This window comes from Penaeus monodon, unplaced genomic scaffold, assembly GCF_015228065.2.
Source record: "Penaeus monodon isolate SGIC_2016 unplaced genomic scaffold, NSTDA_Pmon_1 PmonScaffold_1073, whole genome shotgun sequence".
Taxonomy (NCBI): domain Eukaryota; kingdom Metazoa; phylum Arthropoda; class Malacostraca; order Decapoda; family Penaeidae; genus Penaeus; species Penaeus monodon.
The window spans coordinates 12,501-27,500 of NW_023639415.1; the positions used below are offsets into that span (position 1 = coordinate 12,501).

General features: G+C 36.5%; 1 protein-coding gene and 2 long non-coding RNA genes across 3 annotated transcripts in view; all 3 read left to right on the forward strand.

The window, feature by feature from the left end:
• The window catches only part of LOC119568767, a 13,615-nt gene extending 10,777 nt beyond the window's left edge, over positions 1-2,838 (forward strand). Inside the window, exons 3-4 of the long non-coding RNA XR_005228157.1 lie at positions 449-547; positions 2,738-2,838. This is a non-coding gene — a long non-coding RNA (uncharacterized LOC119568767). The remainder of the gene's footprint in view (positions 1-448; positions 548-2,737) is intronic.
• Positions 2,839-3,465: 627 nt separating this feature from the next.
• Positions 3,466-3,837, forward strand: LOC119568768. The gene is made up of 2 exons (XR_005228158.1): positions 3,466-3,586; positions 3,720-3,837. It is a non-coding gene; the product is annotated as an uncharacterized LOC119568768 (long non-coding RNA).
• A 320-nt stretch (positions 3,838-4,157) lies between these two features.
• LOC119568765 (nuclear mitotic apparatus protein 1-like) overlaps positions 4,158-15,000 on the forward strand; it is an 18,492-nt gene continuing 7,649 nt past the window's right edge. Inside the window, exons 1-2 of the mRNA XM_037917212.1 lie at positions 4,158-4,176; positions 4,347-4,400. Coding sequence (XP_037773140.1) covers positions 4,171-4,176; positions 4,347-4,400 — 60 coding nt within the window. The 5' untranslated portion in view covers positions 4,158-4,170. The remainder of the gene's footprint in view (positions 4,177-4,346; positions 4,401-15,000) is intronic.

A 15,000-nucleotide genomic window follows, 5' to 3' on the forward strand; every position in this document is an offset into this window, starting at 1 on the left:
CTCTTTATTCCGTCACCTTTTGCTCACTTCACTTTTTCCTTTATCTTCTTTCTTTCGCTCCTTCCTCCCTTCGCTCTTTCATACGTCTCATTTTCCTCCTTTTGCTCTTTCCTCCCATCACTCTTTCATACCTTAGCTCTTTCCTCCTTTTGCTCTTTGCTCTTTCCCCTTTTACTCCCTCTCACTGATATACTGTCTCTATCTCTTCATTTTCTTTTTATTCTTCCCTGTTCCTTTATCTTTTCTCTTCCTTTCTTTTTATTCTTCCCTCTCCGTTCATCTTTCCTCTTCCTTTTTTCATTCTTCCCTCTTTCTTTATCTGTGTTTTCCCTTCCTTTCGTTAGCCTAATTCCCATCCTCATTTCCATCCTCACCTTCAATTCCTTTTCCACCCTCCTTTCCATCATCCATCAACACGACGCTTAATACAAGCTTCTTCCTCCCTCAGACTGGACCCCCCAGCACGTTGCTGCCTCTGAGGGTCATAAGGCAGTGGTGGACGTCCTCATGGCGGGGGGGAGCGACCTCAATGCCAGAGATTGTGACGGTAAGTTGACGGGATCGACGTTTATTTGATTATTGTCATTATCATCTACATTGTTATTATCTCTGTAATCAGTATTATTTTGTATAGTTTTCATGAAAGTTTATGATAATTATAACAACAAAATAATAATAGTCATATTATTATGATGATGATGATGATTATTAATGATATTATTATTATAGTACTGTAATCACCGTTCCTTGAGACACACAACTAATTAAATTTGTTATATTATTATTATTATATTTATGATGATGATGATTATTATTATTATTATAATTATATCATTATTATTTTTGTTTGTTATCATCATCATCATCATCATACTATAATCGTCATGATCGTCTGAGAAATAACCAATTCCTTTAAAAATTAGCATTTCTATATTTTAATTTATTTGGTGACTTGTGGAACATCTCGAGAAGAAACATTGTCTTGGGAAAATGGACTAATTGGCACCTTCAGCCAAACTCCCGCGTTATTTATGAGGTGAAAACGTGGTTTCCATGCAAGTATTGTGCATATTGATGGCTTCTTGTGACTGCTCTCTTCACATCCTGTGGTGTTGATGCTAATTGGTGGTCTGAGCTTCTGTATTCTGTGCTTATGAACGTCATTTTTCTCTCAGTCAAAGCGCTGTTACCAATTAGCCAATTTCCCAAAGACAATATTTGTTCTCATGATCTATTATATTAGAGAAAATTGCCAAGTGAGAGTGGGGGAAACTCTAGACCAGTTTCTCTACTTGTTGCAAAAGACACTCATTCCAAAGGTAAGAAATGCACATCGGCAATTATTATGCGTCAAACATGGAGGGCCCTTTCCTTACCCTGCGTATACGTTTATCTTCGTCCTTTTGTCGATGAGAGAGAGAGAGAGAGAGAGAGAGAGAGAGAGAGAGGAGGATGAGAGATAAGGGTGAGAGAAGAGAGAGAGAGAAGAAAGAGATCGAGAGAGAGAGAGAAGAGAGAAAGAGAGAGAGGAGGAGGGAAGTAGTGATGGGAGAGAAACCAATAGTTGGACATCAAACAATTACTAAATTATGTCTGTTGTACTTGCTGCTTGTTCATCGGTACACATACTGCGCAAGTCTCTTTGCATCAAACCCACCTGCCTGATATCTGTCCGCCTGATTATCTTGCCTATAGTTCACCAGAGGGACTTCGTCATGGTCAGCGAAGCAATATCAATCCTTTCATGCCAGTACCTTTTACTCGTGTCATGCTTTGAACACAAGTTTGCTTTCGTGTGTCTGATCGGTTAGTTCCGCCAGTCTTACATATTCAGGTTGCGCCTCTCTCATCATCACCATATAAACAACGCCGAGTATTCTTCTCCACCTATTCAGAACTTCCCCTTTATCGTCATTATATATCATCATTTATTTCGATCCTAAGTTGCGAATTTGGGCTTTTAGAATAATTTTCACTTTGTCGTGCATGTGCGGTGCATTCTTCCGAAAGATCACTCTTGTTTTTTTTTAATATTATTGTTTAATTCGTTATTATTACATTATAAATTTGATATTTGACATTATTAAATGAGATTAGTAGATCATTAGATGATTAAATGAGATTGTTTGATATTATTAAATCATTATTATTATTGATTATCAAATTCTTCGCATTTCTCATCAAACCACCTGTCTCTTGCGTATGTGCACTTCCTCCTCTTTTTTCTTTGTATTTCGCTCAATCATTCTTTGATCATTTCACTCACTCGTTGACAAGAAGCATTCAGATCTCCAATTTCTTGCAAAATGTCCAGTTCTCATTGTTTTTCTTATACTTTAACTTATTCTTGTTCTTACTTACTGATTATCAATTTGTTTATCTTTATCATATGATCGTTATTGGTTTTAAGACAATGAATAACATTTATTATCATCATGTATGTGATTACCATCAAAGTTTGTCTTAATAATTGATGTCAATAGCAATTGTTCAGCGTCATATAGTTCCAGTCTTCACATTAAGTAAGTTGCACATTTCGTTTCAATGAATTTTTCCCTGTGCATTGGCATTCATCATCATTACTAGTTTACATGTCGTTCAATGATTTTTCCCTGTGCATTTGCATTCATCATTATTACTAGTACATTTTGGTTTTATTCATATCTCACCATTATTCTAGTTTTTGCTAATGTGTAGCGAAGGCACTGAACGCCTCCTGAACTCAGACGACTTTCAGGCAGAACGGCGATGCACGTTGCAGCCAAGCAGGGGCACTGGGGGGCGCTGGAATCTCTTGCAGCGAGCTGGGCCACGTGGACCCTCGTCGGACGATGCGGGAAACACGGCTCTCCACGACCGCAGCTTCAAACGGACGCTTCTCGCGGTGGGGCGTCCGACTGGCTCGGGGGCGTCCACAGCAAGAAGAATAAGGGCGGAGACCCCTCAGGCCTGTTGGGGAAACCTTCGCTGATGACTCTTCTCCATAGGTAATGACGCGGCAATGGACTTTTATATGAAACCAAGGTTGGGCACCATGGGCGTTGGCCTACAATTACTATTGTTTATTAGCGAAGAAATAAAAAAATTATATGCATTAAAAATTTAGACAACCAAACGACATACTTTTCAGGCGGAGAAATGGGCTGCCATCTGCGGCGGGAAGAAAAGGAGGTTAAGGGGAGGCAGGTTAGTTCTTATTTTCCCCAACGGTTCCAGTTATGTGTGCAGATGCGGTACGATGCGGAGCACTAGAAGAAAGGCAAGAATGGAAAAATTGAAATTAATGTGTGTAGAGTAAGGATGAACCTGAGAGATGATCGCTTAGATCTGCTTCTCGACTTCAATCCGCTTTATTCACCGAGTTATTTAATGAGCACGATGATTCAGCTGGTCCGGTTCCGCTCGGCGCAAAGCAGTTCCTCGACGCATTAGAGACCGTTTTCCCTGACAGATCAACTCAGGAGAGCAGAAGGAAATGACGAAGAAGTATGACTCGAAGGAGGCGGAGGCAACCAACCTGCAGAAGGAAAACGGCGAGTTGAAGAAGGACCTTCAGGAAAAGGAAAAAGAAATCAAATTAAAGCTGGTGCGTATAAAAGACACAGGGAGGGGTGAAGAGAATGAAGAATGGAGGGAGAGGAGATAAGAAAAGAGAAAGGTAACTGTGATATTAGGAAGCCGAGTACAAAAATAGAAGACATTCCTGTTTTCTTTTGCAGGATAAACTCGAGAAGTTGAAGGAGATGCAGAAAAAAGTATGACTCGAAGGAGGCGGAGGCAGCCAACCTGCAGAAGGAAATCGGAAAGATCAAGAAGGATCTTCAGGAAAAGGAGAAAGGACACCCAAATTAAAAAAAAAAAAAACAGCAGGTGTGTGTAAAAGACACAGAGAGGGAGAGATCAGAATGAAAAAGAAGGGAGAGGAGAGAAGAAAAGAGAAAAGTGATAGCAGGGAAACCACAGAGAACATGGAAGTGGGGAGTTTAAGTAGACAGAATATGAGAATACATCTTCTGAGTACTGTTTTCCCTCGCAGGACAAACTCGAGGAGCAACAGAAAGAAGATGAAGAAGAAGTACGACTCGAAGGAGGCCGCGAGGCCAGCCACCTGCAGAAGGAAATCGAAAAGTGAAGAAGGGACCTCAGGAAAAGGAAAAGGAATATCAATTAATGCAGGTGCGTTAAGAGAAACGGAGAGGGAGAAGAAGAGAATGACTAAGGAGAGGAGAGAAGGAAAGAGAGAACAAGATGATAGTAGGGAAGCCACAAGAGGCAATAAGCGTGAGGATTTTCGGTAACGAGAAAGATATGAGAAGACACTTTCCTGAGACTGTTTTCCCTTGCAGGACAAACTGGAGGAGCAGCAGGAGAAGGCGAAGACAGAAATCAAACAGGTAAAGGTACGTGCACAAAGAGAGAGTTGTTGTTCTCGGGTATCTGATCCCTGGCCTATAGAAGCATTCCTGACGCCGCGTAGTCCGCAGCCAGACCGAGTACGGAGGACCAACTGCGGGGACTCGAACCTAGCCTTCCAACACCAAGGAGGACGAGGCAGCCGACCTGAGAGGGGAGAACAGAGCCTGATGCTAGGAGATTGGAAAGACCAAAAGACGAGATCAAAGAGCTAAAGGTAGGACGGAGATGAAGAGAGGAAAAAGGAAGAGTGGAGAGAGACAAAGAGGGTAGGAGAGAGAAAGAGTAATAAGAAGACGGAAGAAGGATGGAGTGGAGGAGGGGAGAGAGGAGGAAGAGAAAGTTTTAACAGTTTGTCAGAAGTTAGGTGGGAGAGAGAGAAGAACCCGCATCATATCTTAAGAAAAGCGGGAAGAATTATCCATATTCTGCCGTATCTTATGCCAGAAGGAATTACATTGATTCTTCATGAGGTGCATGTCTCGTGTCAGCTGGTAGATCAACTGAGTAAAAAAATAGAGAGTGATCGACCGACCGTAGGAACATTATACTTCTTTTTCTCTAATGAAACTTAAATTCCTGAAAGTTTAAGGAAGCGACAAGACACCAAGCAGATGCAAATCAAGTGTTAGATTCTGTTCGCAACATCCTAACCTAACATCTCACGCCTTCAGGAGCAAGTGAATCAAGCGGCAAATTGCGCTCAGCGAAGGTGTGAGAGTGAGGCGAGGGACCATGAGCAGAGACGGAAGGTATCAACGAGCAAATCACAGATCTTAGGCAACAGCAGTGAACGTACAGGTGAGTTGATCGACTGTCGTGATCAAATACAGGACTTCAAGTCATATTTCGTTACATGCATGGATATGTTAATAGTGCAGTCTGTATATTGTAATGTGTACTGTATAGACATATGTAGCGCGAGTGTAGGTGTCGTGTATTGTAAATGAACAGAATAGCCGAAGTGAAAAAAACACGAGAAAACACTCGAGAGCGCAAGGCAGTGGCAGACAGAAAGGGATAAATAAAAAGATTGAGTGAGGGAGGAAGGAAGAGAAAGATACAGAGAAGGTGATAGATAGAAAGAGATAGAAGCAGAGAGAGAGAGAGAGTGGGATATAGAAAGAGAAAGAAAGATGTGTTAATATAGAGGTGAATAGAGAGAGACAGAGGGAGATAGATAAACAGAGTAAAAATGAGGTAGGGGAAGAAAACCAGAGAGGGAGGTGTTGATAGATACATGTATACACTTAAAGGTGGATAAATGAATAGATAGATAAAGAGATAGAGAGAGAGAGAGGATAAAGAGGGGAACATAGATGAAAGATGACAGTTAGCCTTGCTTTGCCTACAGTCTCGTCTGGAAGAAGAAGGGCGCTAGAATCGAGCGCTGACGAGGCAGATCCGAGAGAAGGAGAGCGAGCTCACACAGGCCGAGGTAAGTTCTCGTTTGGAAACCAAGGAACCGTTGATATGGGCGCACGCAAATACGAATAGATAATACATATCGTCAACAAACACACGCTTTCGAGACTCAGTCTCATTTAAATACGTTGGTTTCCAGGCAGGAGCACAATGAAAGGGTTAAAAATCCAAAGAAGGGAAGAAGAGGAAGAAGGAAGAGGGCTTGCCGAAAAGCGAGAGGCGAGCATGAGAGCGAGCTCAGGCGACGAAGACAAGAGGATCGAGGCCCTCAAGGTAGGGGCTCTCAATCTTCGACCACACGCGTTTGGAGACTAAGTTAAGTTGTATGCCCAAAAATGGAAAATAACCTAAAATGATATTGTTTCAGAAAAAAAAATCAGAGCCAAGACAGAGGAAAGAGGAAAGGACTCGCAATCGAAGAAGAGGAAGACAGCGTATTAAAGCGAATGACTGTAAGTGTGTCACACGTCCAGACAGAAATATGGGCTTAGAAAATGTGGAATAATGTGAAAAAGAAAACTACAATAAGAAATTAAAACTAAATCGTATCATTTCGAACTAGTCCAGAGATCCTCATCAGGAACTCTGTACGATTTTCCGAAAACGTTACGATTCGTTCATTAAGTATTGTGGATGTTTTCCCTTTCATGTTTGCGTACACGTTTCTGGTTGTGACGAATGTGTACGTGTAAGAGGAGGGAATTGTGAAAAAATGAATATGTATACCTACACAAACACACACAGACACGATTCATAGCAACAAGAGGCTCCGTAGGGAAGGATCTGGTCTGGTTTCATGCAAGTAGGAGGACTTCATGTAGCTCAGTGCCTCAGGGCACCGGCCAGCCTTTGAGTGAGAGGAGGGAAAAGCGAACGATGATGGATAAGCATGAGAAGTAGATAAAAGTAATTCTTTCTTTCCTGACATTTCAGTGGGCAGGTCGAGAACAACGAACAAAGAAACAAAAACTTCAATCCTCGGCCCTCAGAGCAGGAAAGAGCAGGTCCTGGGGAGCAGCTGCCAGCGATGAGACTCCGCCGCGAGTGCCACGGACGGGGCTGGGGAGCGGAGGCGCGGAGAGACAGCCTCAGCAAGCAGCTGCAGCAGAGGCAAGGCTAGGAAAGCACCAGAAAACGACGAGCCTGTGCATCCGCAGGGAGGAGGAAGGGGACAGGGCGAATGGTTAGACAGGAGAGCCAAGTCTAAGGGGCTAGCCGACAGGGACGAGTCAGTCACAAGAAAGACGACAGGGACGAGTCGTCACAAGAAGACGACAGGAACGAGTCGACACAAAAACAGAGCGACGAGCCGTCACAAGAAGACGACAGCGACGAGTCGACACAAGAAGACGACAGCGACGAGTCGGCAGAAGACGACAGGGTCGAGTCAGTGTGATTTCATCCAACTTTGTAAAGACAGTTGTGTAAAAAACGACTAAAGATATAGAGTATATTTATCTTTTTCTCCCCCTTTTCCACGTGTTTAAACTAATGGTGATGACAACAAAATTAATAACAATGATAATGATAGTGCTATCTAATAATAAGTAAAATTATTACATTAATGATAATGGAAATGATGATAATGACAAGAAATAATGACAAATGAAAACGGCTACAGAATGTGCCTAAATTATGGTGATAATGAGATCGAAAATTATGATATTGTAAATAATATATCCAATATAAAGAAAGTTAATAATGATTCCAATCTGAAGAAGAAGAGAGAAAACAGGCAAATCGAAAGGCAGTTCGGGAGAAGTCAAGGGGTCAGGCGGTTAGGCCAAGTGGGCATAAAGGACCAGGTCTAAGGATGTGAGAAGCGAGAGAGGGTCGGCATAATAAAAAGAATGCCAGTATATATATATATATATATATATATATATAGAGAGAAAGATATATAAATTGAGAGATATATAGATATATATATGATATATATATACCACATAAATAAAAAACTCTTCCCAGACAGGACTCGAAACCCTTTGGCCATTCGGGTATTGAAACAGAGGGCCAGTGACTAACCAACCATGCACGCGACCCACTAAAAAGGAGTGTGCAACTAGGATCTAAACGTAGCATAGACATCTACCTAATTACTCATATTGGAGTAATGAAGCGAAGTTTCATGCTCACTCCCCGTGAGCACTCGGTGGAATTGATTTAAGCAATTAAATCCAAGTCAGATGTACTGAGGTATATTAAAGAAAGATGGAATAAGCAATGCCCGCATTCATATCGATAAATAACAACACTCCTGAGAGGATTCGAACCTAGGTCACTCCGGGTATGAAACGGTGGACCAGTGCTAAACCAACCATTTGACACGAACACTAAAAGTAGATGTGCAAACTAGGATCTTCCTAGCTCCATAGACATTACCTAATCTACTCAACTTGGAGTAATGATAAGCGAAGTTTCACGCTCACTCCCCGTGGGCACTCGGTGTGGCGTTGAATAATTCCATCTTTCAATATATATACATATATAAATAATATATATATACTATATATATATATATATATATATATATATTATATATAATACATATATATATATGCCTGGCATTTTTTTTTTATGTCGACGGCTCTGCTTTATGCACCCACTTGGGCCTGACCGCTGACCCTTGACTTCTCCTGACCTACGTATATAAAGATAAACAAACACACACACACCACATACACATATATATATATAAGATAATATAAGATATATATATAGATATATTATCTAAATAATAATCTATATATAAAAATATGTATATATATAAATATATAATATATTACATTATATATCATATATATATATATATATATATATACTATATATATATATATATAATAATTATATATATATATATATATAATAATTATCAATCCTTCTTTTTTTTTCTCTTAGGATTAGAGACACATCTATGTATATACATCTTATATAATAATATATATAATCAGATATAATATATTATATATATATAATATATATATATATATAATATATGTGTGTGTGTGTGTGGTGTGTGGGGTTGTGTGTGTGTGTGTTGTGTGTGTGTGTGTGTGTGTTGGTGTCGCATGTGTCAATATATATGAATATACATGATCATGTATAAATACTTGATATATATAATATATATAATTATATGCGGTTGGTATTGTCCTCCCATGAACTGCACCGCATGTGGTTTAATTTAACCTCATGTTGCAGTAGTGGGGAAATGATGCAAGAGCCATTTCATGAACGCCCACTGCCTTCTACTCTGCCTCCCAAGCCTTTGCGCTCTCATGGCGAGTCGTTCCCCCACCCAGGCCCTTACCACGCGTTTTTTCGTGTGCGCCGCACATTCTGTCAATAGGTTCCTAAGCCTGAGTTTTAGTGACGTGACCATCACTTAGCGGATCCAGTGTTGTGTTTCCGCAGATGTGGTTCTGCAAGTACTAAACACCAAGATGTTAATTATCATTGTTCTATTTAACATGAAACTCTATCTGATTTTTCATTTTTTTTTCTCCCTTTATATTACAATTAATATTACTAATAACATGATAATATACCATTATGTAAGTACCGATGTGAAAGAGAAGAAAAACAATATTAAACATAATTGCATATGAAATTAAACACTATATCTAATATATAACTTACACCCTTATATATATAATATATATATATATATATATTATATATGTATATATATATATATTATATAATATATTATATATCTATATATATAAATGGTGGTGGATGTGTGATGTGTGTGTGTGTATAGTGTTGTGTGGTTGTGTGTGTGTGGTGTGTGTATGTGTGTGTTATATGTATATATATAATCTATATATATATTATATATTATATATATATATATTGATTAGTATTAATAATATATATATATAATGGAATAATGTTGCATATGTATTGTATCATGTTGATCGATTATCTGATGTATATGAATATGTACATCTACGTATGTAAAAATATACAAAATATGCATATAGCAACCTCTAAATATATATGTGTAATATTTGCAGACATATTATACAATATAAATGTCTGTACACACACTCTAATTTCAAATGTATATATGACATAGGTATATATATATCATATATGTATATATATTATACACCAAAGATATATATAGATATATATATATATATATCTATATATATATATATATCAATATATAGAAATATAGATATATATCATATACAAAGGCATATATACAGACGTATATCACACACACAACACACAAACACACACACCACACCTAATATTATATACATATATATATATCTATATATATATAATCTATATATATATATATATATTATATATAGACTATATATAAACAAAGCATATACACATATGTATGATATAGTATTGTGAGATATAAATATATAGATATAGATAGGATAGATATAGATATAATATATATATATGTAGATTAAGTATATATAATATATATATTATATATATATATAATATATAGTAATATACATATATGTCTATATATATATATATATATATATTATATATACTATATATATATAATATATATGTAATATATATATGTGTATATATTAAAAGAATAATATGCATATATATTCATATATAAAATGTTAGATATAGTGGTGTGTACTTATAAATATAAACTATGTATATAAGTATTGTGACATATAGATTATATTATATATATAACTATATATATTATATATATATATTATAATATATCTAATATGTAGAAAAAGTAAAGGAATAGATATCCATAAATTACATATTTATTATATATATATATATATATATATATAGATATATATATAATATATATTATATATATATATATATATACTATATAATTATATGCAAAATATTAGATTAATAAATAAACATATAAATATAAATTGAAATATATATGTATATGTATATAGTTAATATATAGATAGATAATGCATTATATATATGTATATATATATATATGAATATATATATATGTGTGTGTGTGTGTGGGTGTGTGTTGTGTGTGTGTGTGTGGGTGTGTGTGTGTGTGTGTGTGTCTGTGTGTGAAATTTGTGGTGTGTGTGAGTGTGTAGTGTGTGTGAATATATGTTATCTGTAATCTATTGGTAAAATATATCTATACACACACACACCACACACATATATATACATATATATATATAATATATATATATATATATATAATATATATATAATATATATATATATATTATCATATATATCTATATATTAATACACAAACACACACACACACACACATATATACTATAATATACATATCTATATATATATATATTATATAATATATATATATATAATATAATATTGACTATACATAATGTATATGTATATTTCTATATATAGTATATTATATATATATATCATATACCCCGCGCCGTGCGATATAATATATATATTATATATATATATATATATTATCACTATATAATGTATGTGCGTGGTCGTGGATTTAATATACATAATATAAAACATATATGTATATATACTATATATATTTATTATATATATATATATATATATATATATATATATATATATACACACTATATTTACATATATATATCAATATATATATACATATAAATTCATATATATATATGTGTGTGAGTATTTGCATGTATACACACATTTACATATATAATGATTTATATATATCTATATATATATATAGATAGTTTGTTTTATATATATATTTATATTTCATAAGGATATATATTCATATATATATGTATTTATATATATATATATTATATATATATCTATATATAATATATATATATATCATATATAACACTTGTATGTATATATATATATTGTTTATATATATATATAATATATATATATATAGATACTATATATAATATAAGAGAGAGAGAACGAGAGAGGAGAGAGAGAGAGAGAGAGAGATAGATAGATAGATAGATAGATAAGATAGATTACAGACATAATGAGTTTGTATATATAATATATATATATTCTAATATTTATATATATTATATATATCTATATATTTGTGTGTGTGTGGTCGGGAGTGTGTGTGTGTGTGTTGTGTGTATGTGTGTGTGTGTGTGTGTATACATATAACAGAAAAAAAGAAGAAGAAGAAAAAAAATATATATATAATATATACATATAAAATAAATATATATATAAAAATAAATAGTCGAATACAAATATAAAACCTAAACACAAACAAAAACAGAAGCAGATATAAAACTACAAATATAAAATAATTAGAACATACAAAGAACACACATAAACGTGCCTATACATATCTATATAATACATATATACATTATATATATATATATATATATATATATATATATAGATAGTATATAGATATATCTCTATATATATACATATACATATATGCGTGTATATTGTGTGTGTATGTATGTATATATATATATATAATATATATATATATATATATATAATATAATATATATAATATGATATATATATATACATAAGGTAGCGCACCTTAGGCTCAGAGGTGAAGCACCACTGAAGGATGACGCCGGGACGAAGATTCAACCGGCGATGAGATGGTCTGGCAACCGGTTTCACCCTAAATCTGCGGATGCAAAAATAAATAATATAATACAGTATATAATATAATACAGTAATATAAATAATAAATATAATACAATAATATAATATAATAATGTAATATAATTATTAATTTAACAATATGAGTAATACAGTAAGATAATAAATTCTCTCATCTATATAGTACAATGAAAAATTTAAAAGTTTAAAATAAGTTTTAAAAAGAGAAAGAGAGAGAGAGAGAGAGAGAGAGAGAGAAGATGAGAGAGAGAGAGAGAGAGAGAGAGAGAGAGACGAGAGAGAGAGAGAGAGGCGCGCAACCAGACCTGGAGTCCACCAGCGGCTTTTCCTCAGGACTCCAACGAGAGCAAGGCACTGGAGGGCAGATGGACTCGGATTCCGTACTGCAGAGAAGACTCACTGCCGATGCTGCCGCCACCTGGAATCGAGCTGAGCTTGCGCGAGCTTTGGATTTCCTCCTCGGATATGAAGGCAAAGTCCTCGTCGCTCTCTTCTCCTCCTCCTGTTCTTTTTCTCTCCTTCTGTAGTCTTTCTTACTCTCTTGCTCTTTCTTTCCATGTTCCTTACACTCGGTACCTGTTGGTTTAAAATATATGGTCAAAATGTTTCCGTTTAAAATCTTTGGGTAAAATGTTCTTGGTCAAATATTTTTGGTTAAAAATATATTTCTGAAACTTTATCACTTTATTTCTTTTATCACTTCTTCATATATTCTGTTTATATCTATTTCACTTAATTTATCTTCATCTTTTATTAAATAAATCATTTTATTTTGTAACCTTATTCATTAATTAATGAGAGCCTATTCTATATATTACTATATATGTATGCCTGTCTATCTTACCGATCTACTTAAATAAATATAAATAAATAACAACTTATCTTAATTTTATTTCTCCTCTCTCCTCTTGTCCTATATTTCTTCTCGAATTATCCACTTTCCATCTCGTTTCTTGTATTACTATTTTGATGGAGGACACAAGCCTGTCTTCTTTCTATCTCCCTTTTTCCTTCCCTCTCCCACTTTTACCTATCCACTCTACCTCCCTCTCTTTCTCTACCTCTCTCTACCTCCCTCTCCCTCTCTCTTTCCCTCTCCCTCTCTCTCTTTCTATCTCTCTCTCTCTCTCTTCCTCATCCTCACCTTTCTACTCCCTCCCAGCCTCCCTCCCTAACCCTCTCCCTCTCCCTCACCTGCCTCTCCCTCCGCCCTGCTCCCCCAGCGCCGAGGGGAGCGAAGCCCACGAGGGAAGCCAACTCTGCCTGGACGGAGAAGCACTCGTCGCACATACGAACTCGTCGGCTGAGGGGAGAAGGGGGAGTGAGTGAGAGTTAGAGTGAACAAAGAGTGAGAGTGAAAGAGAGAGAGAGAACATGAAAGAGAGAATGAACAAAGAGAGAGTGAACAAAGAGTAAGAGCGAATAAAGGAAGGGAGAGAGGAAAGTAAATAAAATGACAAAGGAATGAAAAAAAAAGCAAAAAAAAATTAAAAAGGCATCCAGTAAAAAAAAAAAAAGAAAAGTCAAGCCGTTAAGTGAAAAAAAACAAGCAAGTGGATAAGGAGGGGGGGAGTAAATAAATAGTGAAAGAAGCAGTGAAAAAAAGGTTGACGAGCGAATGACGGGAATGGGAAAAAAGAGTGAATAAGAGGCACGGAAATAAACAAGGAGGAGAAACAGGTTAATGAAAATACAAAACAGTAAAAATAAAAATGGAGAAAAAGAAAAATCAAGAAATTAGTGAAATAAAATAAATAAATAAAAAAAGAAAAATCTGAAAATTAAATTTAAAAGACTAAATTAGTATATATCACAATAATCATACTATAATATTTATAATGTAATACTATTCTTCATCCTCCTACAGTTTTATTCTCCTTTGCTTCTCTGCTCGTCGTCTCTTCGTCTGCCTGCGCCTCCTTCGTTACTCATCCTCCGCCTCTTCCTCTCCTCCTCATCCCCTACTCCTACTCCTCCTCCTCCTACTCCCCCTCCTCCTCCTCCTCCTCCCCTCCTCCTCTTTCCTTCTTCCTCCTCCTCCTCCTCTTCCTCTCCCTCCTACTCCTCCTAATCCTCCTCCCCTTCCTCTTCCTCTTCCTCTTCCTCCTTCCTCCTCCTCCTCTTCTTCCTCCTCCTCCCCCCGCCCCCAACCCACACACCTCTCCGCCTCGGTCAGGATCCAGTTATCGACGCATCCCGAGCAGAAGATCCTCCCGCAGTGCCGGCAGTGGTGCCTCCTCCTCAGCAGGGTGAAGGCCGTGCAGGCGCTGGCCGTCGCGTCCCTCTGCCACTCTGCGCCGCCCGCCTCTGCCACGTCGCGACTCCCCATACGCTGTTCGTGGAAAAAAAAAAAGGGCCAGAGGCTGGGTCAGCCTTCTTCTCTGGGGTGCGAGAGAGAGGCGGGTATGAGGTGGGTATGCGGGTATGAGGTTGGTGTAAGCTATGTATGAGGTGGGTATGAGGTATGGTTCGAGTGCCTTCTGTCCTTCTCTCTGGGGTGCGAGAGAGAGGCGGGTATGAGGTGGGTATGTGCGTATATGATTTATGGTTCGAGTG